We start from the raw sequence: 27,864 nt of genomic DNA, 5'->3' as shown, positions 1-27,864 counted from the left end.
AATATTGCCAAAATGATGGTGCGTAAGCAGAGCTTTTGTAAAGATGTTTTTGAACACAGTGTCATAAACAAGACACCAGAGAGTTCTCCTTCCCCTCTCATATCCAATTTCTCCCTGGAAATATACAACCCCGCCTAAACTATCAAATCGCAATGCCTGCTCTTCTACAATATTTTTAACAAAAGTAATAGAAAATAAAAAAATATTGCAAAACAAGATTCCTTTCTATACTTCAAAATTAACCTAATGATAAATATCTTCCATTACTCAGACTATTATCTTTAATTTAAGAACTATGATTGTGGTAGTCATTACTACAGTGCACTAAAGAGCAGCTAAAGAGCAAGGAAAATCATTCTACATGGCTTTCAAATGCCTCATTACAGAATACAGGAATCTTCCTTCCTACATTCCCCAAAACTAAGCTGTTTTTCTTTCTATCCACATTGAACGACTCACACACCACACACCCAAACGTAACTTGATACTTAAGAAGAAAATAAGTATCCAGTAACATCTTGGAAGAATATTCTACCATTTTAAAACAAACAGCTATCCCTATTACTATGTTAACAGATAAAGAACAGCGTTATCCCTACTTAGTTTATTGATATAAGACTAGAAGTTACTCTAGCCTCTAGTAACTATTTCTGCAGTATCTTAAGAACAGAAAGATCAAATATCTTTTTGTTTGGGTTTTTTTTTTTTTTTTCCTTCATTAGCTGGTTCGTAATTAAGGCACAGAGTCTCAGGAAAGATAAGCAGACCAAACTGAGCTCCAAAACCCATGAGTGACTTTTGTTCAGTAATATTTGCTTTCTTGACATGAGCACTGAAGCAACCAAGAAAATGAGACAACTAGACATCAGGAACTGCTCCCCCATTTATTCGAAGTGATAAAGAAAGCAGAACACAAGCTTTTTGCTTTTATGGCACTACTTCCCTATCATAGTCATCAACATCATCAACTGGCTATTGATGATGCGCATGGTATCTTTACTGACTGTGTAAAAAAACCACTACTTATAATACATTTCAAGAGTAAGGCAAAATTGCACCTATAATAAACAAAGAGAGAGGAATCAGAATGGGCAAAACAAAGCAAACCACATATTACAACAAAACAAACCAAAAAATCCCAAACATGTACAGGGGAGAGAAAGGACAAAATCTGGCAAAGAATACAGAGGATGAAAGTGGAAAACACAGACCATTAAAGACAGCAGGTTTACTGCAATTAATTTCTTCAAGAACTGACTTTTAAAGGTTTGTCTATCCACAGAAAATTTAATGTATTATTTGGCATACATAAAAAATAGCAATATTAAAGAACAGCATAATAAGAATTCAGTATTTGCAATATGAATTGCTTTAAGTGGTAATTGACTACAAACCCCAAAAATATCACAGAAGCTGTGATTAGAGTAACAATGCCATGCAACATTATGATTCAGCTTCACCACATGAACTTTAGACGCTGTTGTAAACTCTTACAGACAGATAGCCTATTTTACCTTACAGAACTGTAAGACATAGTTGATTTTATTAACTCTTGTCCTCTTGGGGAAAAAAAAAAAAATTAATCAAAGAGACATGTTAAAATTAGAGCACAATATGAACTGCTGTACCCATAGAGGTACGATACATCACTCAAACGTCAGCAAAATTGCGCCAAAGATTCTCCAGTGACCAGCTGTTGCAGAAGCACCAAGCAAGCATTTCCAAAAAAACAGCTTAAAAAGATAAGTAGACAAATGACTTCAGTATCTCACAAAAACCAGGATCTCCTTATATGCAGCAAATTCTCAAAAGTAACAGGAAAAGGCAAAAAAGAAAATCTTGTCTAAAAGTCTTTATATGTAGGAAGCTACAGGGAAGATGAACACCAGAAATAAATTATGTGCAATATTACATTAAAATTCTCTACCATAAAGTGCTAAAAAAACCCAGGTACTATGCACTGACACATATTCATTGTTTTGCAACCAAAGGAAGATACTATCCATGTTTAAGATGGTGATGCTAATTGAAAATATAAAAACCAGACCATGGAGATAACGCAGTTAAAAGGCATCGAAGCAGAACTATATAGGATATTTCCCCCCTTTTTGTCAAGCTCTGAAACACTTTGTCTGCACTTTCTACTTAAATGAATTAAAAAAAAAAAGAAAAACTCACAATCTTATCAAAAAGGGGTGGTTGACTTCTTTCAAGACTGACTTTTCATTGTGCACATGTTGCTCTTGCTTCAGTCGAATGACATCAGGAATGCTCATTACTTTCAGTGCAAAGTAGCGTTTGGCCATTTTTTCCTTCACCAGATGGACACGCCCAAAGGTACCTGTGCCTGAAAAGTTGAAGAAGAAATGTAAACTCCAGAAAAAAAAAGGAAAAAAGCAAAGGTAATTAACTATATTAAAATCTACAGGAACTCAATTCTTGGTTTGGGTTTTTTCCTCATCAATACATCGGTATTACATTTTAGCTGTTTTCACACAATTTTTCTTGGGATTTCTCAAGTTTTAATGATAATGATTTACTAAAAATAATGGTATTGTGATACTGCTTTTCGTTGAATAGATACTGGAGACATTTCTTGCAAAGAAGAGAAGCGGTCCCAAGAAAGGGTAAAGGAGATATACATTACATACTTACTTTGTTTATACAAGATTCAAACGTAACCAATGAAATGAAACAAGCAAAACTGCTCTCAAGTGCAGATGAAAGGCTAGGAAACACTCTCTTCAATTTCAGAGATCAGTTTTAATTTAGATTGGATGGGGAGGGGAATGATAAACTCAAAAGCATTCAGCTGGTTATATTCACAGCATGTGGCATAAAACTGAAAACAAACAAAAAAACCCCAACCAACCTAACAAAAAATTAAAAGAAAAATATGACCAAGGATATAATGTTCAGTTGCCAGGGGTTTAATAACTCCTCCGCACACAAAAAAAAACTACTTAACTTTCCATATATTATTTATTAAAGCAAGGTAGCTAAAAAGTCAATCAGGACTTAAAATGCAGGAACTCAGAACACGATCAGTACAGAATATACAAAAATGATGACCAAAAAAAAAAAAAAAGTTAAATATTCATTGACCAAGGTTCTGTGTACAATTCTGGTGTCCTCAACATAAGAAGGACAAGGAACTTTTAGAACAAGTCCAGAGGAAGGCCACAACGATGATTAGGGGGCTGGAGCACCTCCTGTATGAGGACACACTGAGAAAGTTGGGGTTGTTCAGCCTGGAGAAGAGAAGGCTGCGTGGGGACCTCATAGCAGCCTTCCAGTATCTGAAGGGGGCCTATAGTGATGCTGGGGAGGGACTCTTCATTAGGGACTGTAGTGACAGGACAAAGCGTAATGGGTTAAAACTTAAACAGGGGTTTAAAATTAAACAGGGGAAGTTTAGATTGGATGTAAAGACCAAGTTCTTTACTGTGAGGGTGGTGAGGTACTGGAATGGGCTGCCCAGGGAACTTCTGAATGCTCTCCATCCCTGGTAGTGTTCAAGGCCAGGTTGGACAGAGCCTTGGGTGACATGGTTTAGTGGGAGGTGTCCCTGCCCATGGCACGGGGGCTGGAACTAGATGATCTTAAGGTCCTTTCCAACCCTAACTATTCTATGATTCTGTGATTCTGTGACTGAGAATAGATGTTTGCAATGACTCAGGTGAGGAGATTATTCCCTTAAATGTGCACAGAGAGGTGAAGTCATTCAGTAGGATAAAAGTGATTGGAAAAAAATACTTTGCTGACCCTTCTAAAAGCAAATTAAGAAAATCTGCTTATGGTGTTGCATTATTATATTACATGGAAACAGTATATCTGAAGCACCCTTTTTTTGTAGTTAATGTATTCCTTTTTGCAATTCACTCTTCAAAATATAAAAGGAAAATAAAAGCATGCTGCCTTTTAAGTAATGTATTATGCATTTCTCTGTTCAATACAGTAGTCATTAAAGTTCCTTATAAGCATATTGCACTCAAAACAATTACACATGACTGAACTGAGTATTTCTTTTAGTTTAAAGTTAAAGTTAATACTAGCACTTTTAGCCACAGATATTTGTACTACAGCACGGTGTTATGCATTTGAAGACAAACACACGTCAACTTGTTGGGTGGTTGCTCATTGTTTTTTCATTCATTAAGCAATGCCATGTAGGCTCCTTTAGAAAAAATAAAATAGATACTAGGATGCTTGGCATTCAAACCAATTTCCTAACTTTTAAGAAGTCACTGTCTTGTTGAGAAGACCTGGTTCAGTATTATTAACCAGTATGTCAACTGATTTCCGATCGTGGTGGCCAGTTATGATCAGTCTATACTACAAGACAATTTTCTAAGATGTGTAGTGGGTACAGAAAGATGACTAAGCAGGTGAAAGGAAACAGATTTTTGAGGAGGGGAAGGGGGTAGGGAGAAAGTAAGGGGAAGATGGCAGTGGGATGCAGGCCAGAAAATTGCTTGGGGAGTGGAGGAAAAACAAGTGAGTTTTTGCTTCCACTAGGTTCAATAAACTGGAGAAATTATTTTTAGAAAGTTTGTTTTCTGTATGTGTATTCTTACCTAAAACATTTACATTTAATTATTCTTTCCAGTCACTTGCAATATTGTTTAAGAGCATGCCCTTTACTAACAAAACAAAATACTCATATTACAAACTCAAAACTAAAAACTTCAGTGATCCAGTTTGATGGAACTTGCGGTTTCATTACCAACACAGCTTTCAAAACCAGCTTTCGAGATAAAACTTCTCACCACACAACCCTACCAAGGATTACAACTGTCCAAGCACAAAAGATTCTATCAAAACAGTTTTACATTCCCACCCGTCCTGAGTTACAGTTCTTTAAGCATGAAAACAGTACACAGGTATTAGATAAAGCCTGCTGTTACAGTGAAGTAAGCCATCAGGTTACCCTGGGAAATTTATAATGCAATTAAATCCTTTAGCAATGCAGCCACATTACATAACTATACATTATTTGCACATGACAACCTTATTTGCACATGACAACCTTATTTGCACATGACAACCTTATTTGCATGGGGATGGGCTTCTGAAAAAAAAAAAAAAAAAAAAAAGAAAAAAAAAGGCCCAAAAGCTTTCAAGCAGAGCCACCCGTTAAAGCTATTTAAAATACTGTTTATTTACATCTGCACTGAATGCATAGACAAAAAAAAAATTACTTAGGTTAATTCAGAATTAGGAGCTGAAATTTAAGTTCTGAGTAAAAACACTGTCAAGAATAAATACAGTCGTACTGCACACTGAAAGTAAAAATCATCTTACATTTTGAAGACTTGAAAATGTGGACTCAGGGAAATTAACAGCTCCAACCCACAAAGTAAATGCTGGATTTATACACATTTTGATACTTGTATGAACAAAGTACTTCCACAGACATATTTAACAGGAAAATCAGAAAGGAACACATACCTAATTGCTCCTAAGTCTCTACTGATCTCATTTTATGACTTGTTCTAAGTGTCCTAGAAATTTTTATTTTAGAATGCTGTAATTTTTCCTTATGTTACTGGTCTAACTTTATAAATGGTGCTGCTCAGAAATAACAATAATTATAATAGCAATCACAAGTTCCATCCATTTTCAAAGAAGGACCTGTAAGGGAATTATTTAGCAATAGTTCTAAATTTGGAAACACGGCCTCTTTAAAAATGCCTCTGCCAGGAACAGCAAAGCCTGGCAGGCTATTCCAGAATAGTGGCAAGCACCTAATCTAGAGAGCCTCTGGGAAAAACAGAAGACCACACAGACAGGCAAGAACACACAACCTCCCTAACCAGTTTTATTGTTGAACTGATTGCAGGCAAGTCTTTTCCAAATGCTTTTAGCCCAGTTTCAAGTAACTATGAAAATCAAGATGACAATACAGACTAAGAAGCCACCCAACATTTGTTTTCAGACATCTCTTCTCATAATATGAAGTTTTTTCCCATTCAAGTCTTCCCAGAAAATCTATTAGGCCTGCATCAGTTGGTAGTGACAGTATTCAGACATACAAACACCACCCTCCCAGCACTGCTGACAAAAAAATAAGCTCTCTAAAAGCCCAAAAGAAAAATAGCAACAATGTTCTGGAAAGACATCTGGAATTTACTTGTATCATTTGAGCTGTTCAGTCAAACTTCTCTCACTGGAAAGAGCAAACATAGTGAGTACTATGCATTTTTTTGAACAAGACAAAAAAGACAAACCATGTGGGGGCCATTAACAACAGGGAGCAGGGGAACCTGCTGAAACTTAAACACAGTTGTATGAAGTATGGAAATCGGATTTAATTTATGCGTTGGCACAGCCACATACATGACTAATTCTTAAGCTTTTTTTATCGTTATGCTTTTAGCCAGTCGTCACATAACCAGGTAAAGTTTGCATACAAAGATGACTACACAGTTCAAGTATCTCACTTGAAACTTTTGATGTGGATCTTCTGCTCATGCTTTTAGCCATTTCTGCAAAGATTTTAAAATTTCTATTCCTTGCAAATAAATGCAGGGGGCAGAGAAGGAACAGGACACAACAGTCAAGGTGGGAGGCTGCATGAAGGTGTTGTTATGGTTGTTTAAGCACGGTCAAGAAAATCTCACTGTTTTATAAAAATAAGTCTTACTGCTGTGACCAAGTGGAAATTCGGCCCCTCACATTCATGGGAAGAAAACTAAAAAAAAAAAATAAAAAAAAAAAAAATTAAAGCAGCAAACTGGCAACATGTAAGATGAAACCCCAGCTCCATAAATTTGAAATAAGGTTTTTGGAAGCAGAAAAAGGGTAATGAATCTTCTATGAAGGTATTGCTGCCTTCTGCTCTCCAGGAAGGAGACACTAAGCTCATGGAAAAGCTTCTGCTAATCCCCAAGAAAGAAGTGTTCTTTTTTTTTTCTTTTGCCCTGATCACCTCAGGGCTCAGCTAAATTTGACCTTCAGTGACAGACAAGTAAACATTCCTTAGGACTACCTTAAAATAGAAATATTCTGTACTTGTCCATCTTGCACATAATAATGAAAGGAAATAGTGTTTACAGATTTGCACAATACTCTACTAACATTTATTTAATGTTTAGTTCAAACCAAGAGAACTGTGGGGAACTGTGTACTGTTCTGTACGAGTGCTAGCTTAATGAAAAAAGAGCAATGACTACATACACACATGCACACACACATGAACTTACCCATTTCTATTACAGCACGTTTTGGAGAAAACAAGAAATGTACTTATATCAGAAAATCATACCTCGTGAAAAGTCATTAGAAGGTTTGAAGGATATGTAGTTCACTTGCACAGTCCCTTTCTCCCTACTAAAGCAAATAGGAAATTAAGGTTTCCGGCCACCAGTAACGAAAGCAAGTGTGGCTGTGCTATTTGCAACATGCAACACAATTAAAGATTTTCAGGACAAAATGGGCAAACAGAATGAAACATACAAAATGCTAACTAATAACCCAGTATAATCTGATTACAACAGAAACAATAAAATTTGGGGATCCCTCTGCAAATTTAATATGGTTGCAGAACTTGAAGGAATGCCAGCAATCTTCTCAATTAGGTAACCTTCTCATATTAAACACACATAAAGGGAGGAGACCAAAAACTGCAGAGGACCAGCTTGGCCTAGGTATCAAACACAAGAAGGGCATTCTCAGTCTTACAAAACAAGCTGGATTCCCTAATGCCATGCCAAAATACCTTAGCCAGTTTCCAGGATTTTACTCTCTTTGAAGCCTGGTAGAAAAGATTAAAGAATGTAGGAATATTTCTGATGCACATTTAGATACTTTTGACACTAGGAAAACCAATCCTGCAACTTCTGATTGGCTAAAACAATTGAGTGAGTAGTCATGCAGTGACTGTTTTGCTATTGATGTAGATGACTAACTCAATACTCTGTTTGCCTCCTTATTTGCTCCTACTAATTAGGGACAGCTGTTCCACCTTCCCATCCTTTCAAGTACCTAGCTCATTCTTCAAGTTTGCCTTGTCCAGACAGCTACTGTTTTAATGAAGAATAAACTAGGTCATGTGAGATCCATGACGCTGAGGACTGTTTTCTGAGTCCCACAGGGGTTGGTCCTAACCTCCACAAGATGCCAAGAAAAAGCATCGTATATATTTGCTTTTATTTACAGTTAGAAGAAACACTTCCTATCGTGTCACATGTTAGTCTATATTGGTAGCCACAGGCACAAGAGACTTAATTATGTTGAATATCAAGAGATAAACTGTGTGAATTGTATCACTATTGAATGTCAAATTTGTCTGCCATTTAATCTCTGTCTCACCTTCGAATGTAACTTGAACAGCCTAGCAATACATGTCTTCAACAGGGGAGCAGGGCTTGTCAGTAACTCTTGACAAACAAGGGGAAGAAATGACACAGCAAAGAAAACTAGCCTGCTCAAATAGACTGGTAATCAGAAGATTAACAATTGAGAGAAATATACGGGGAAACCACTTGACAGGAGCAACTGTGCGCTCCTACAACAGAAAACGTGGCTGGCATACGAACAGGGCAACACTGAACAAGGATAATAATTTTTGGTCATCATAGTAGCCAAGTTTTGGGTTTTTTTTTTTGTTATTTTTCAACCAATAGACCCCCGAGTGTCAACTGAAAATCCCTCGCAGACTGTCACTCAACCTTCTCAAATTCACTGTCTTCAGTGGTCCACAAACCAGCTGTGGATTGCCCACCGTAACTCTTAGAGCACTGCTTCCATGCTTCTGTATCACTCTAGAGGGTTCTGATCTAACCATGAAAAACACACCATGGAAATAAAGAAATTTAAAGGAAGTTTCACAGGCTGCCTGTTGTTCTGTCTAGAGCTGTACCTCATGCTATTTGAAGAAGTAAATGCTGGACAATACTTTAAGCAAGCTTTTTTATATCCGTTAATATTCATATGTCTGAGGAAACAGTCTGATTAAAAGAGCTTAAAAGCACAGAAAGTAGAGATGCCTTGTGTAGTGTTCACCCTGAGCAGCATCCATCATATGCAGCTGTGCCACAGTGGCTTGCTTCTGTGACTTTATTCATTTATCCATTATGTTATAATTCAGTTTACACTAGGAACTCCTTGGATAGAGAAAATGTCTTTCTACTTAGCAGTAATGTGAGATACTACACAACAAGAAATATGCCAGCTACCTTCCAGGCAAGACCATTACTTTTCAGTCTATGTGCCCCAGAAATTTTATTGCCACTAGCATACTGGTGGTTATCTCTCACTTCTATTTTGGATTCTAGACTTATCTGTCATTAACCCATTTCTCAACCAAAAACTCAGTATCATTAATTTTTTACCGCAGCTCAGGTGAAGCTGAAAAGTAGCAATGCATGTCAGAAGCATAGCTTAGCTTTTGACTCAAAAGATGTTGCTGGAAAAAACATCCAAACTCTTTGCTGCTTCCAGATTCCAAACATCTGACATCTTTCACGTTCTTTCTTACTTGCTATACAGTGAACATACAACAACACAACACTAGAACTACATGTAATAATCTAGAATTTGGCGTAGTGTCTTTCCAACTGTGCACAAGATTTGGTATGCCAGAAGAATACCAAACAATTGTGTCAACAACTCCAGTGGTTGACCCACCCATTTAAATCTTTCTAAATTACAATCCTTAAGAATTGAAGACAGGAATCAACAGGCCAATTAATACCTATCAGTCAAGCTTCCTGTTTTTCACATAGCTCAGAGACAGTTCCCAATTTCTAAAAAGTGCTATTCAACAGAACACCCATGATGAGAGTTTTTTCTAATTCTAGATATTTATTTTTTTTCTGGCTCACAACTTATTGGGTGTCAAATACCAGCATGCCTTTAAACAAAATAAACAGAATCCTTGAAAGTTTCTCCTCTCTCTTTATTTTGAAATACCAGGGACCAATAAATAAATGAGACCAGAAAGTCACCAGCCTGCTGGTGATAAGATGACCTTTATTCCTTTACATTTCTAAACAGCTCTTAGAACATGGAATTTAAATGCATGTCCATGTCACTTCACAAAACTTTAGTATTCATAATCTTCAGAACAATTCTTATAAAACTAGTATTTACCCCCTTGGCTCTTCTGTGGCATTTTTGTAACTCCTCCCATGCTTTCCACTACTTGTGATTTGTGGCACATTTATATAAAGATTATGGACAAATGGATGAAAAGTTTTTCCTCTGTATTGAAAACAGGACATTACAAAGCCATTATTATTCATACTTTTACCTACTTAAATACCGCACATGAAGTACTGGAAAGCCTCAACTGCAAAACTTTTTTTTTTTTTTTATTAAAGGTTTCTACTGAGCTATTTTAACGATATACTCTTTTTTACCTAGAAACTAAGCGCTATACCACTTCGGCTGAAGTACGTTTATGAGGCCTGTTAAATTATATCAAACCCCTGCTAAAAGTAAAATGTATCAATCTGTACTGACCTGAATGAAAAAGACATCGGTCTATCACATTTTCAGAAGATGAGTGCAGTTAAGCTAAGAATAATTTATCTATCTGGCCAGCAATAGAGTTCAAGTTAAAACAATACAGAGTATTATCTATTTCATCTGATAATTAATTAAAGCATTATCAAAACCTGACACTTTTTAATAGCTGGAAAAGAATCCAGAAATTAGAACGTATACTAGAAAGAGAAGCCATTTTTGAACTTTTCAGAATTATAAAAAGTCACTAAAATCCTGTTCACAGAATTGCTTCTTTCTGGTAGGGAGCAGATTAAAATAAGCGCATTAACTGAGCTCTTTTTGGAATGTACATATTAAAGAAAATATTCTCATTTAAGAAAAGTAAAAAATAAAATTGATGACTAATAAAAAAAAACACAAATGCAATAATCCAAGGTTTTAAAGAGTCACTTTGTTCCGTAGAAGTTCAAGTTGCATGGAGTTCTGATGCAGATCAGATATTACATCAAGCAGCACAGACTAACTGTAAAAGCAGCCCCCTCTGAACTATGTGTGGCTAAAGAGGGATAGGTATCTAACACCTGATTAGCCACTTTCCTTTTCAACCCAGAAATATGTGTCTCTATACACTTCTAGGATTTTTACATAAATCAGCATATTTGTCTTGAGACTCTTGATGTAAGTCAATCCCATATTACTGCAAAGAGAGTATAAGGCTTAATATTCCTGACTGTGTCCTTTTAAAAAGCAAACAAGAAAATCTTGTTAAAGTACAAAGGTTTATTATTGCTGAATGAATGTAATAAAAGCCACATTGTTCGCACTTGACCGACTTCCTCCTTCACCAGTGCTGAACAGAAGCCTTTGAGGGACTGGTACCTCTTATAATACATTCCTTTCAATTACATTTCAATTTTATCTTCATGTAAAGTAGCGCTAAAGAAGAAATAAATCGAGGGGGACATTTCACATGCAGTGTACAAAACCTGTCTTTATAATTATTTTTTACACAGATTATCCATTTACTCCGTAATATGGTGTTTCTACAATGCTTTTAAAGTATGAGGTTGAGGAGTAAATTATGCTGAAGAGCACCTGGATGAGACAGACCAAAGATTTTGACCTAATTTAAATGTATCAAAGCATGTTTTAGTTCTCTTGTATGTTTCAGGAAATCACTAAATAGGCAACTAACAGAAAACTGTTCAAGATTACCTATTCCCTGCCATTTTGCATGTTACTGCAGAATTACACACAGAAGGCCCTAGTCCAGAAACATATTTGCACATTTAGGTATAAGTATACCAGCAAAATTGAGATTTAGCTAGAAAGGACAGGTTGAAATCCAGATATTAATGTTCAGAAAGCAAATTCTATCATTAACAGTGAAATGAAAGTCCAGTGGCAGCCAATACCTACTTCTCAAATTCTTTTTTAAAGTGTAACCTTTTTTTCAGTCAGACTTTTAATTTTAAAATTTCACTGGCCTAGAGCTACCTCAGGATAAGATGGGAGGCACAAAAACCTACCAAACAACCCAAAACCAACCAACCAAAACAAACACAAAAACAAACCCCGTTGGACACTGATGTTGAAGACAAAGCCTGTCCACTGAGTAGCAGTTAAAGGCCTTAAAGCATCAGAAAGTTTGTTATTCACATTATACCTTCAAACCTTATTCTTTCAAAGATCAAAAATTGCCACAGATGGCCATGCAGCCCCACAGAATCTCTTTATGGCTGGACACTAAAAGATACAACGGATATGTGTCCCAAAAGGCTGCCACTGTTCTTGGCCTGTTGTTATTTATGCTGGGAACTTATAAAAAGTCTTTTTACAATACTTTCTCTTCTTTTTTTTTTTTTCTTTTTTTTTTTTAAAAAAAAGTAGTAAAATGCAGGCTAATAGTGTACAAACAGTAACTGACCAGCTTGACTGGACTCCAAACACAAGGCAAGAGACAGAATTCCTCCATTATTTCAGCAAACAACAGCCTCCCCAGACACCTTGAGTTGGAACTTCCTCACTTATTGAACAGCTTACCTATGGATCAGTCAGGTGAAATCCTTGTTTACCTTGCACTTGAGCTGTTATGCAGACAAAACCAGAAAAAGATTTCCGAAACAACTAAACCCTATTCTGAAAATTTTATTTAGTTTGATCTTTGTTTTGAAGGGGTTTTACTGAGTACTAGAGGCTTTATTCTAATATTCACAAAGAACTTAAGGGTTGTAACTACAGCAAAATGAGTACCTTCCCAAAAGACTCGAATAATTCCTTTGCATCTCTAAGCTATGATCAGTGTGCTGGGCCACTGAGACCCTGTATTCTGCCTTCTGTAAATTAAGTTTTACAAAATAAAATCAAACTACAAGCCAGTAAGAACCTTCTCTTAAAACATTATTTCAATCTGGAACAAGCACTGCAACTAGATCTATTTTTGGTTAAGGGTTAATAAATACACTGAGAATTCATGAGTGGAACAAAGTATTCCTCAAAGGGACGGCTTTCTTTATATTCATATGATATTCCTGCGAGACTATAGAGTAAAGATGGATTATAGCAGCCTTCCAGTACCTGAAGGGGGCCTATAGGGATGCTGGGGAGGGACTCTTCATTAGGGACTGTAGTGACAGGACAAGGGGTAATGCGTTAAAACTTAAACAGGGGAAGTTTAGATCGGATATAAGGAAGAAGTTCTTTACTGTAAGGGTGGTGAGGCACTGGAATGGGCTGCCCAGGGAACTTGCGAATGCACCATCCCTGGCGGTGTTCAAGGGCAGGCTGGACAACGCCTTGGGTGACATGGTTTAGTGTGAGGTGTCCCCACCCATGGCAGGGGGGTTGGAACTAGATGATCTTAAGGTTCTTTCCAACCGTAACTGTTCTATGATTCTATGGATCTAGAATTTACTTCACATATGCATTACTCTTCCAAATACTCTCATACTATAATATACAAAAAATAGTGTGGCACTGTCCGGGATAAGGTAATGAAGTCACTGTTGTATGGCACTAGAACGGACATAATATTCCCCACATAAAGAGCTACTATGTGAGAAAAAGGAAGCAAGTCTAGAATATCCAAATAAAGTTATATCTGATACAGAAGTGGAACAAATACACTAACACAAATATCAGGTTTCAAAATCCCAGTCTTAAATTTCCACTCTCAAGTATCAATTAAACATTTCAGAAGAATATCTCTATAGTGCTCTGACATTACATCACCAATAGAAGATTGAAAATATTCTCTGTATTAATACACAATGTTACTGAAGACATGCCAATGTTAATTTAACACTTATGTTTAGTGTAAACACTTAAATACTCTAGCAGAAAAGGACGGCGGTCTTTAAACTTTTCATGCTATTCAGAATTGTATGGACAACTACACTGTTTTTGGTTGGGTTTTTTTTAACTCTGCAATGCAGAAAATTATGTCAAAACTCAATTACAAACCTGCTGTTTTCTAACTTCAGTTCAGCCTACAAAACTACTGAATCACAGAATAGATTACTTTTTTTCCTTTTTTTTTTTTTTATTTTTACAATACAGCTTCTTAAACTGAAAGAAATACACTCTACCAAGTTTCCAGTTAGAAACAAACTGCCTTTGTTAGTTTCATGTGCACAATTTCTTTCCCTCTCATCCTCCAAACTGGGATCTGTTCTCTCACCAACATATAACTCTGAATATCACAGCTAAGAAACCCAATCAAGACAACAAATAAGACTTCAAATAGAACATTGTACATAACTGACAATTATTTAAATGGACAAAGGTGAACCAGGATGAGAAAAATTGAGAATTTATGGCAGAGTACACCCAAACAGCCTACAAAAATTGGTTTCATAAAATAACCTTCATTTTCAAAGTGACTCTCCAAAAACAAACTGTACAAGAAAACATAAATCAAGAGATGACTGCGTCACTACAGTCAATACTAAAGTAAGTTTCAGAGTCTGACACAAATCATAATAATCATAACAATATGATTAATTATGCAACAGTAAGTATAGACATTTTGGCTGATACTAGATGGCATTTTTGTGCTGGAAATATTTTCTGCACAATTTTTACCTTTTTTAGCATAAAATCCGCTAAGGTACAATATTTAATCCCTATTTGCATGAGATATATATTGCCGATTTCCTACATCTGAAAACACAGGTGGAAAGATGCAATATGTCACAAACAGACAAGGATATAGGAAAATCTAAACAACAGATTTTCCTCATCCAAAAGCAAGATTGTTGTACAAGTTTACGGAAATAAATTTCATTTGCAAGGACTATTAGCTGCTCCTGAACAAAATATTAAAGGAATAAACACATATAAGGCATAAAAAAGAATTTCTCAGATTTGAAATTATCCATGAGTCACAATATGAAACCAAGAATTATTTATACAGTCACATGAAGCGCAAAGGACAAAGTTCAAAATTAAACACTAGTGAAATAGGAAAATAAAATACCATATAGCGCATATGCTTCAATCACACATTGGCCAAGGCTTTTAAGATTCCTCAAAGGATGCTTTCTTTGGACAGGTGAGCACAATTCAGCATACTCTGATATAAGCTTATCAAGCTGCAATACTCACTCCTAAATTTCCAAGCTAATATAAACCATGGAGAAGAGTTAAGCTAGTTACTTCTTGGAATATTATATCAAAATGCAGGTAAGTGATTTCAAACCCATTTTATACTTACAGCATTTTATATGCTTCTTTAAATTGTATACAGTCTTTCAAAACACAGACCTCAAGTGTCATCTCTGATGGCAACTTTCAAATTTGGGTTCAAACTTGATTTCTAAATTAAGAGTAGGCCTTTCCTAAATATTATCTGTCAATTCAAGGACTGGCTCCATTAAAATAAAATATTAAAAAGTCACCTCATCCTTACACTGTAGGATTTGAACAGCACAAACTAAAATCCATATAAATCCAAAAGAAGGGAAAGAGTAGGCACATACATGAATGAGCACATACTCTACATAAATCTTTGCATAAAACCTGAGAACTTGTCATGAAATCTGAAAGCCCTTCAAAACCCATCAAATTTAGTTCCATTTCTAAATGAATTGAGAAAAAAAAAACCAACAAAACAAACAAACAACCCCCCCCAAAAAAAAAACCAAAACAAACAAACAAACAAAAAAAAAAAACGAAAAAACCCAACTACACAACTCTTCATATGTATCTGAGTTGGACTAATAAAATCTCATCCTTACTAAGAACCAGTGTTCAAGACAGACCGCAAATTACAGAATCTCAGCTTAACGATTGGATTCACCCATTTAACTTGATGGTGACTAAGCTCAAAGTAGTGCATTGGCAAATCACCCTGCCATAGGCAGGGACACCTCACACTAAACCATCCCACACAAGGCTTCATCCAACCTGGCCTTGAACACTGCCAGGGATGGAGCACTCACAACGCCCCTGGGCAACCGATTCCAGTGCCTCAAAACCCTAACAGGAAAGAATTTCCTCCTTATATCCAATCTAAACTTCCCCTATTTCAGTTTTAACCCATTACCCCTTGTCCTGTCACTACAGTCCCTGACGAAGAGACCCTCCCCAGCATCCCTATAGGCCCCCTTCAGGTACTGGAAGGCTGCTATGAGGTCTCCATGCAGCCTTCTCTTCTTCTCCAGGCTGAACAGACCCAACTTCCTCAATCTGTCTTCATATGGGAGGTGCTCCAGTCCCCTGATCATCCTCGTGGCCCTCCTCTGGACTTGTTCCAACAGTTCCATGTCCTTTTTATGTTGAAGACACCAGAACTGCACACAATACTCCAGGTGAGGTCTCACAAGAGCAGAAGAGAGGGGCAGGATCACCTCCTTGGACTTGCTGGTCACGCTCCTTTTGATGCAGCCCAGGATACGGTTGGCTTTCTGGGCCGCGAGCACACACTGAACCTGGCTCATGTTCATTTTCACATCGACCAGCACCCCCAAGTCCTTCTCTGCAGGGCCACTCTGAATCTCTTCTTTGCCCAATCTGTAGCTGTGCCTGGGATTGCTCCGACCCAGGTGTAGGACCTTGCACTTGTCACGGTTGAACTTCATAAGGTTGGCATCAGCCCACCTCACAAGCGTGTCAAGGTCCCTCTGGATGGCATCCCTTCCCTCCAGCATATCAACCGGACCACACAGCTTGGTGTCATCGGCAAACTTGCTGAGGGTGCACTCGATCCCACTGTCCATGTCAGCGACAAAGATTTCTAATGGTCTGCAGATAAACCCATATAACTTAAAGCTGAAGCAGGAGTTGGTTGCATAGTTATTGATTTCATGGCTTAGTGTATGCTAGTTTCATAATTGCTTTGAGGAGTTTCCTCTTAGGAGTATACTTTGGTGGTAAAAGCCTGCAGTACATTAATTTTGTATTTGAATCTTAATCATAAATGTCTAATTGCAAGTGAAATGCTTTGGCACTATGTATTTGGAGGCATGGGTTCATACCTCTGTCTTAATTTTAAATATTCTTTTTGATTTTTACTTACTTTTTTAATAAAGAGGATTCCTACTGAAATGGGGACTACCAAAGTGGATGTATAGTCAGACAAGGCTGGCAGGCAGTAACTGAGATGAATGCATAGGTGAGGCTTTACCTTTAGTTCACAATGTTGGAATTCCTATTTAAAAATAATGTTGAAAAAAGAGAGTAGGACAAGGGGACTTAATGCTGTGTTTGAGATGCCCTTGCATTTTGTTTAGGTAGGTTTGTGTTTCCATTATAATGTTTCTTTTCAGAGCAAAGCAAGTAGAAAAGAGGCAAAGCCTGGCTAGGAGCATGATTGGGTGTTATAAATGATTGCATGTGAAGAAACAAATATTACTAGTGCTTGGTTTTGTTGGTATACCTGGACTTGTAGTTGTTGCTGCTTAATACTGAGGGTGTGATGCCAGCAGCTTAATGTAGAAGTAAGCCAGCTATGGATTCACTGATATCCTGCAGTTGTGAACTCTTGATTTAATATTGCCAGTTTATCTCCTGTAATAAAATACACAGATAAACCTCTCTAATTTTCATGTGTTTGGGCATTTAAAGTATTTGTAGAAGGAAAAAACATACCTGTTGGGAACTGGATGTAATGGCTAGGGAGAGATTCACAACTCCAGGTATTCCTAGACTAGTTGTGGTTTCTAGCTGAATTTGCTTTAATTTTTGCTAGAGCTGCATTGCTTGAGAACAAACACAACTTTGTTGCTTGGCCTTCCTTGATTCTCTGAAATATGATTCTTGATGTAAAATTAAACAATGATTGTAGTAATATGAAAGAAAAAAAAGGGGGGGGGGGAAACCCCAAACAGCCACCCACTCAACCTAGAAATGCTAGGACACAGGGAGGGCAGAGAGTGTGGAGAGCAGGATTTTTTTTTTTTTTTTTTTTTTGGTGCAAACTACCGTAAAGTACAGACACCTCTTTAGAATGTTGCATGTTGAACATGGATCTCATTTTAAAGACTGAGGAACTTAGTAAACTTGCCTTAAAAAGGCAGTACAGTGAAAACAGGTGCGTAGGGACTCTTTAAACATTGATGGTGCTTAACTTGTGCTTAACTTGTGTACCGGCGAATCCTATTAAGGGTAACATTTAATTTTTACGTCAAGAAGGTATTTGCGTTAGTCTTTGGCACAGCTTTCTTCTGATACCTACCGAAGAGGTATGTTTTGGATAGTGCAATGCTAGTTTCCCATGATTGGTTTAGGAGGATCTTTTATGGATGAAATAATGATTTCATCAATCTCTGCCTGGTCTTCTGAGACTGTTACTTGTTCCCAGGAACCATGTAAGCATCTGAAACAAATTGCGGTTCAGGTCATAAAGCAGTAAATATCTAATATGCCTAATTTTCTTGTTTGGCATATTTCATGTCTCTTCAGGGGAGAAGTATGCCTTTTATTGTTGTTACTGAAAACCTAACATGTTTCATCTTCTGTAGTGAGTGAACCTCTTAGTAAGCAATGGTGCTGCGATTTTGGAGAAACAGTCTACAAGGGCATGTCAGATATTCTTGGCATGTGAACTATACAGCTCATGTATTCAATTAGCTGTAATGTAATCTATCCTATCAAAGTGGTGTTGGATTTGCTATTCATTACTCTTTTTACTGAAGACTATTATCCTGTTTTTAAAGATATCAGACTAGGTTCAGACAATTAATCGTGAAATTTTATGGGGTGAGAGAATGTGAGAGAGTAGAAGTGAGAAGCAGCTATAGCAGTAAGCAAAATAACCTGTGCTTGGGTAAATGGGTATATGTATGTAAATATATATATATAAAAATGCACATATATCCATGTATATGGGTATATGTTGCTAAGAAATTTAATGTATCATGAAGACATACATAAGATAGCAGAGTGAAATAACTGAAAATCTGAAAGAAAATATTCTTATGAAAAAAGAATTTGATTTCCAAGATTTGAGTATTAATGACTGACTGCTTTCAGTGACTGGAAAATGAGAACACTGGGGATGTAAAGAGGGCTCTGTATGGCTGACTAGCTCATAACTGTAACTGTGATATGAGGGCTTGTAAATTGCATTTCTATTAGTAAGGTCTATCTACTAGTCTTCACTATTACTGCTACTATATAGTATACTGGCTACTCTTTAGGACCATACAGATCATTATGAGTTAAGATGCAAGAAATAAGTCCTTATGGACTGTGGAATAGAGCAATTGATAAAACCTTTAATGCTAAGAATTGTTTTCCATGCAGTATTCTAAATACACTATGTGTAAGAGTTAAACTCTTTCGTCTAGACTAGGGGCTCATGAGAATGGATGTAACCGTGTAACACTAAGCATGGATAAGTCAGTTTTAGATCACAAGGTTCTGATCTCCTGATGCTTTTGATTGTCACAGAAAATGCAGAGGGGGCTTGGGGATTTTTGTTTTGTTTCCTTTTTAAAGCTTTGCTTTCCATTTGAGGCATTCTTTACATTAACCAGCCCACATAGGGTAGAGTCCATGCGTACTGAGTCTGTATTGTCCAAATGGCTGTCCTGAAATGCAGTTTTTAACATCTCCATTGACTTGTAGTGACAGGACAAGGGGTAACGGGTTAAAACTTAAACAGGGGAAGTTTAGATTGGATATAAGGAGGAAATTCTTTCCTGTTAGGGTGGTGAGACACTGGAATCGGTTGCTCAGGGAGGTTGTGAGTGCTCCATCCCAGGCGGTGGTCAAGGCCAGGTTGGATGAAGCCTTGTGTGGGATGGTTTAGTGTGAGGTGTCCCTGTCCATGGCAGGGGGGTTGGAACTAGATGATCTTGAGGTCCTTTCCAAACCTAACTATTCCATGATTCTATTCTACGATTCTAAATAAAATAGGTTCCTGAGAGACTGGCTAATTAGCCACAAAGCCAGCTGACTTTTACATTTCCCATTTCACAATGTTGCTTCTCTATTCACTGTGTATTGCAAGCATTTTTCAACAGGTAAAGAAATCACCGATAAGTAACATCACCTGCAGTAAGCTACAATTCATACATATTTCACGTTAAAGAATATTAAAAATCTTTGCTACACAGAATTTTTAAGATTAAGTTTCTCAATCTGCCTCTGATGTCAGTCAGGGTGAATATTTATGGAATTACACCCTTGCAACATCTTAGCTTAACTTCTGCTCACAAAATTAAATAATGTACACTTCCCTCCCTACCCCCCAAGGGAAGGAGGAGAGAAGCATAATTCCAAAACATCCTTTAGATTGCAGGTCTCAAATACTGTTATTTCACAAAATACGTATGATCCACTCAAACTGGCCTATCACAGATTACCAGAGCATTGTTTTCCCAGAATTATCTCAAATCAAGTCAACAAGGCTGTACTCTGCCTTAACCCACATGCAACAGTGCAGCAGGAACACAGAAAAATTTAGGTCTACCTAAGAACAAAGGCAGAAAAATCATCCCCACTGCCACCAAAATAAATCTTTTAATAGTGTTGCAGATAAAGAGCTGAGATTATTCTAGATACTCTCTTCACTTCATTTAGCATGAAGGATACAGATTATTTTATCAAACACTTAAAAACGATAGCTTTCATAGGCTTTATAGCATCAGTGATGGATGTTCCCCAATTTGTTTCCACTTTCCAACTGATGAAGGATATAATGCATACAACTGAAATTAAAAAAAAAAAAAAAAAAAAAAACCACCCAAAACCAAAACCACAAAAGAAACACCCCCCACCCCCCCCCAGAAGAAAGGTATTTCCATGTCTTTTAAAACACTTTGCAATAACACTGGTGTTAGGTTGTTTTTTTTTTCCCAGATTCTTTCCAAATCTCTTCTCAGTTACTTTGTTTTTCTTCTAATGGTTCTGTGTTGTAGGACACACTTTCTTTCTCGCAGCTTCCATCTAACTGCCCTTTCCAGAAGAAAGAAAAACAAAAACAAAAAACCACAGTATCTAAACCAACTTTAATTAAGGAAAATTTTCCACTAACAGATCCAAGGAATCTATGTCAATCACTTAAAAAGGAGGAAGAACAATGTTGTTGATTCAGCATACTTTCCATATCCACCACTTACAAGTGTGACAACAGGGTGGGTAAAGTAAGGACGTACTGCAGAAGTCTTCATAGGCCTTTGACAGTCACAGAAGTCAGGAAGAGTTTAGTGTCTTCAGAACTCAAATTGAGAGTACCAACATGCAAACTGAAACATTTTGACAAAAGAAGGGACAAATTTAGAAACAGACTGAGGAGCAGCTGTCCTCATTGTTCATTCTCCAGGGACAGACAAGCAGTTACCCACTAATTTTCCTGAAAACAAAGTAAAATTTTACAATGCATACTCTGAAGTTATTTTTGGCAGGCCATGCAAATTAAAACTGTACAGGCTATCATCTCCTGCACCCAAGGAGCTGTAATGGTAAGAAGCCAATAGCAAGCTGCAGTTAAGAGGTCCGAGGCTAGAAGCTTGTCATCAGTTTTGGGGGAGGTGGCTAGATGAGTCTGCCATTATAGCACCCAGAAGTTTCACCTAAACACAGTCAGCTCCCAGCCTCTTGATTTTTATACTTGCCATCTCTATACCTATTACGGTGCATTCTAATTAGTAGATCAGCAAAGTAAAAATCTTACACCCAGTTCAGCTTGCTCTTGAAGAGTCTATGGAGAGCTCTCTTAGCATCTACCGAAACAATTCTGGAGCATTTAATTTACTGACTGGAGTGATACCTGAGAGGCGTACAAAGCAGTGCTAATTAGACATTTTGCTTTAATCCAGAGAGCTCCCTGCACCTTCAACAATAATGTCAGTGTCATTACCATGAATATTTCAGATTGCTCAGAGTCTCCATATTCCCCAACACAAACAGAACATTAAGCAAATGCCAGAACGCTGTTTAAGAAGTTACATTTTAATGAAGAACCATACCAAAACTCATGAAACATACTGCATACTGGACATCTTAAATTGTCACTTTTAATTATTTTGGTAACAAGTCATTACCTCCTTTGCAAGAAACGTTTGGAAAAAAATCCCACACCTTGTTGGCCCTACACGCCTTCCTCTTGTATTAGACAATGTCAGAGATTAAATAGTCACATTTTCCAGGCAAAATAATGTATTGCACTGATAAGCTTTAGTACTTTTCAAAAGTATGTATAATACAGTGCCAAATGTACATAAGAAAAACAAATGCATGCTCACATCATCGGTTAGAACTGCTAATAATAGTCTATATAATACATCTCTTCTGCCTGGCTTTGTCTTTTTGAATAAATACAAATCATTACACCTGAGTTCTTCCAAATTGCATAGTAGAATCAAATTAACAAACACCAGATATGTGATCTTTCATGAAAAATTAGCTCATGAAATTAGCTTCATGAAAAAACTTCATGAAAAATTTACCTTAAGGAAGTAAAAAATACCCTAGGGAAAACAAATAATTGCTACACATTCTAGATACTGTACAAATAGTTTGTACAAACAAAAATCTGCTAAGTGCAATAGACAGCCAATTAAGACGCATTGCATCCCTATGAGAAGGAAGTGCAGCAGGAGGGCCAGACCTCCTTGGATGGACAAGGAGCTGCTGAGGAAACTTTAAAGGCAAAAAGAGGCTTATAAAAGGTGGAAGCAAGGACAGGCGGCCTGGGAAGAATACAGGGATGTTGTCCAGGAAGCTAGGGACCAGGTTAGGAAAGCTAAGGCTCAGTTAGAATTAAACTTGGCTAGGGATGTTAAAGATAACAGGAAGTGATTCCATAGGTACATTGCAAAAAAAAAAAAAGACAGACTAGGGACAACGTGGGCCCTCTCTTGAAGCTATCAGAACTGGCTACCCTGGATTTGGAGAAGGTTGAGGTTCTTAATGACTTCTTTGCCTCAGCCTTCACTGGCAAATGCTCTGACCACACCACCCAAGTCTTGGAAGGCAGACACAGGGACTGTGAGAATGAAGACCTTGGGCCCACTGTAGGAGAGGATCTGGTTCGAGACCATCTTAAGAACCTAAATGTACACAAGTCCATGGGACCTGATGAAATCCATCTGTGGGTCCTGAAGGAGCTGGCAAATAAAGCTGCTAAGCCACTGGCCATCATATTTGAAAAATCATGGCAGTCAGGTGAAGTTCCTGACAACTGAAGAAAGGGTAATATTACCCCTATTTTCAAGAAGGAGAAAATGGATGACCCAGGGAATTACAGGCCAGTCAGTCTCACCTCTGTGCCTGGCAAAATCTTGGAGCACATTCTCCTGGAAGGCATACTAAGGCACATGAAAAACAACAAGGTGCTTGGTGACAGCCAGAATGGCTTCTTCACTAAGAGGAAATCCTGCCTGACCAATTTGGTGGCCTTCTATGATGGGGCTACGGAACTGATGGACAGCAGTAGAGCAGCTGATGTCATCTACCTGGACTTGTGCAAAGCATTTGACACTGTCCCACACGACATCCTTCTCCCCAAATTAGAGAGATATCAATTTGATGGATGGACCACTCAGTGGATAAAGAACTGGCTGGATGGCTGCACACAAAGAGTTGTGGTCAATGGTTCGATGGCCAGCTGGAGACCTTTAATGAGTGGTGTAACGATCCTCAGGGATCAGTGTTGGGACCGGTCTTGTTCAACATCTTCGTCGCTGACATGGACAGTGGGATCGAGTGCACCCTCAGCAAGTTTGCCGATGACACCAAGCTGTGTGGTCCGGTTGATATGCTGGAGGGAAGGGATGCCATCCAGAGGGACCTTGACATGCTTGTAAGGTGGGCTGGTGCCAGACTTATGGAGTTTAACCATGCCAAGTGCAAGGTCCTACACCGGGGTAGGGGCAATACCAGGCACAGCTACAGGCGGGGAAGAGAAGAGATTCAGAGCAGCCCTGCAGAGAAGGACTTAGGGGTGCTGGTCGATGAGAAAATGAACATGAGCCGGCAGTGTGTGCTCGCAGCCCAGAAAGCCAACCGTATCCTGGGCTGCATCAGAAGAGCGTGACCAGCAAATCCAAGGACGTGATCCTGCCCCTCTACTCTGCTCTCGTGAGACCTCACCTGGAGTATTGTGTGCAGTTCTGGTGTCCTCAACATAAAAAGGACATGGAACTGCTGGAACAAGTCCAGAGGAGGGCCACAAGGATGATCAGAGGACTGGAGCACCTCCCATATGAAAACAGGCTGAGAAAGTTGGGGCTGTTCAGCCTGGAGAAGAGGAGGCTGCATGGAGACCTCACAGCAGCCTTCCAGTATCTGAAGGGGGGCTATAGGGATGCTGGGGAAGGACTCTTCATTAGGGACTGTAGTGATAGGACAAGGGGTAATGGGTTAAAACTTAAACAGGGGAAGTTTAGATCGGATATAAGGAAGAAGTTCTTTACTGTAAGGGTGGTGAGGCACTGGAATGGGTTGCCCAGGGAAGCTGTGAATGCTCCATCCCTGGCGGTGTTCAAGGGCAGGCTGGACAGAGCCTTGGGTGACATGGTTTAGTGTGAGGTGTCCCCGCCCATGGCAGGGGGGTTGGAACTAGATGATCTTAAGGTCCTTTCCAACCCTAACTATTCTACGATTCTATGATTATATAAGTCCTATATATGCTAACAGAAAATTATCATGAGACTTTTCCATATTCTTACTCTTCCTATATGAAGCTGTAGAACTGTAGAACTTTATGAGTTCATATGAATTTAAATATATATGCATATATAAACAAAATTTTAATCCAATAGAGAAAGTTGTAGGTGATACTGAAACTGAATATCCAGGAAAGAAATAAGAGCAAAGAAGATTTTACATAAAAATTACTGTTTTAAACACCATAACCTGTTGGCATAAGGGCTATGAAATACACTGCACACCAAATAAAGAACATAACCATTCTACTTATCTTTTGGTATTAAACAAACACTCTCCAATAAAGAGAAAAAACTCGAAATCCAGGTATTTCACAACATACTCAAATTGGGGTGCAATTTGGATTTACTTAACTACAATGTAGATCAATTTGAGCTGGACTTCCCTGCTCCCTCAACAAACTAACAAAGCTGAGGGTCAAAGCAAGACTTTGGGAATGACTCCACTGACCAGATAACCCAACAGACTAACGTTCCATCGCCACTGGTATTATATAGACATATGTTATACCATGCAGTTTAGTGACACAGAAATGATGCTTCCTTCATTAATTTTAATGTGTTGCAGTTACAAATAAATAAATAAAATGCATACACTAGCAATCTGTCTGAGGTGAAGCATATCGAAGCAGACCAATTGATTCCGTGGAGGAAAAGTGGGAACACATTTACAGAGAAGTTACTGTTAATGAATTAATAGACCAGCAGACAGAGTGCTCCAAGCTGGAATGGGAATGAAGAAAGAGGGCAGAAGAAAAAAGGCTGCCAAGTGGAAAGTTTTCATAAACAAATGCCACAGATCATCATAATTTAAGACTAGACAGAGCAGCTGCCAGAATTCACCAAAAGAAAATTTGAGCATCTACACATTTGAAGAGCAGCTCTGCCACACGAACATCCTCAAACTGTCTTAAAACAGGTATAGGTATTAATACAAATCCTACAGCATGAGCATTACACAGCAGCTCAGGCAGGCTTAGTTTACTAACTCGAAAGCACAGCACTTTAGCAATAAAACTAGCAGTTGTACTGAAATGAACTAACAACAGTTTAAGTCTAGTTTAGGTATGTCTAAAACCGAGAAATGTAATTGTGTATTCTACAACGTAGACATGTCCAGGAGAGCACATTCTGCATATTTATAGCATGCCAGGATTTACAGTTTCAACACTATTTTCCCTGCTCCAGCCATCTTGGGCCTTTCAGTGAAAGAGCTTAGATGTTTAAGCAGAACAGTTATGTTGCTTAAACTAAACTTCAAAACCACCAAAGTCAGAGTTCAGTAAGACTGTGGCACTTAAGAACATCTAAAAACAAAACCATAAATTAATCCTTATAATGATATTGCTATTTTAATATTTTTAGAATGCTCTTTAGAGGAGAACAAGATGTTTTCTTTAAGTTCAAAGAATCCTTCCAAAATGTTAAGTCTGTATTATTTTCAGAACATTTTAACTTAATTTTTTTAATATGTATCATTAATGGGTTCAGGACAAAACTGCTCACAGAAAGACTTTATTTTACACCCTGTTCCTCTAGACCTTTAGAAGAAAACAAACATGACTCATTGCTTCACAGGTAACATCTTCTCAAACACCACCCCCTGAAGAAACAAGTCTTTTATTTGCCAACTTACAGTCTTACTATCACAACTGAAATTATTTCAACACCCTTGAAAAATATATTACTTACATGAAATAAAACGTAAACATGACACAAAGGACAATAATTTGAACATTTCTTTTACCAAAATTAACCAAACAAGACTACAATTATCCACAGAAATACAGTAATGAAACTGACAGTGTTAATATTCTCTCATTCTGTAACATCCCACTCACTTTTCAAATATAACATGTTTTTTTAACTGATGTCACAATTTATTCACCTGTTTCCCAGGTGAATTTCCTTAGCACTTTAAATTTACAGTCTCTATAGTAAAGAAGAGCCTGTACCAAGGGAAAATCTCTGATCTACCTTCACTACTTAACAATAAAGAAATATGTATTTAAAATAAAAACTGAAGCACTGTTATAATGTGAAGAGCAAACAGCCATTAAAAGAATGCCGTTAAAAGAATGCCGTTAAAAGAATGCTCATATACCTCTCCCCCCTCTTTTTTTTTTCTAAAAAGGGACATATTTGTTAATTCATTTGAAAGATAGTCTTCTGATGTGAAAACAGAAATACAGTCTAATTTTGATAACTGCTTTTCCCTAACACCTGAATATCCCAGGTGCACGCTAACACATAGCACTTCAGAAAATTTTTACTTACCAACATCTTTGAAGCTGCTAAAAAACCTCTAAAACTGTGTAGAAATGGGAGAATGCTTTCCCAAGTAAAGACATTGTGCTAAACTACTCCCAAGTAGTACAAGCTAATGCTGAAGATGTTTTACACTGATAAGTATCAACAGTAAGAGAATTTTATTTTTTAACCTAAATTGATTTGCTTAAGTACAGCTTAAGACAAGCCCTTGCAAGGTAAACACAAAGTTTCCATCTTCTACTTCTCAAATTTTATTTTTCTTTGCTGTATACATGTCTATGCACCATTTTTGTTTGTTATGAGAAACATAAACTCCACCAGCCTTTTCTTTCTTATAATATTTGTATATTGCATAATGCCCTTAAAGTGGACCAAACCAGAATTAAATGCACTTTAGCCTGGGATTTGTTTACCTAAGTTTTCATAATGTAAAAGCCAAACCATAAAGACATCGATCTTCAAAATGCTGCTCTCCCTGTCCACTATAAACAGCCCAGACATGAAAACTCAGGAACCTAAACACAGAAAAGGTGAATCAAGCCCTAACAACCTACATGCTGTCAACCATGGGTACTTTTAAGTTCGTATTTCCTCTCTTTGAAGGAGCAGAAAGAAAAACAAACAAACAAAAACAAACAAACAAACAAAAAAAACCCAAAAAAAACCCACCACAGATCCTTATTTCTCTTCAAGTTTTCCATCTTTTCCAGTTTGGGCTGACACATGATGCTTTATCGTATAATTTTTCAACACTATCTTCACCTGGAACATTAGTTTTAAGTATAAAGCTGGCAGGTGGAAGGTGTGGTGTTAGGTGCTTTTGAGTTTGTGGGAGAGAAGTTTTGCATGCTTCTTATTTCTGAAATATCAGCACTAACTGGGTTCCAGATTATTCAATTATTTGCATTGCAATAGGCACTTTTAGGCATCTCAGTCTATTTATAGGACTTAAATTATTTATCTTCAAAAAGTATATTCATGTATCAAAACTCATTCTGTAACACACCATTCAAGATCAAAACATCAG

At 37.6% G+C, this 27,864-nt stretch overlaps 1 protein-coding gene across 3 annotated transcripts in view; it reads right to left on the bottom strand.

Annotated features, from left to right (window-relative positions):
- The window catches only part of PRKX (protein kinase cAMP-dependent X-linked catalytic subunit), a 64,505-nt gene that overhangs the window by 30,803 nt on the left and 5,838 nt on the right, over positions 1–27,864 (bottom strand). For all 3 annotated transcript variants that reach the window (XM_065677508.1, XM_065677509.1, XM_065677507.1), the window contains exon 2: positions 2,179–2,347. In XM_065677508.1, the coding sequence (XP_065533580.1) occupies positions 2,179–2,347 (169 nt within the window). The remainder of the gene's footprint in view (positions 1–2,178; positions 2,348–27,864) is intronic.

The sequence above is a fragment of the Lathamus discolor genome, chromosome 4 (assembly GCF_037157495.1).
Source record: "Lathamus discolor isolate bLatDis1 chromosome 4, bLatDis1.hap1, whole genome shotgun sequence".
NCBI lineage: Eukaryota > Metazoa > Chordata > Aves > Psittaciformes > Psittacidae > Lathamus > Lathamus discolor.
This window is presented reverse-complemented; position numbering and strand designations above follow the sequence as displayed.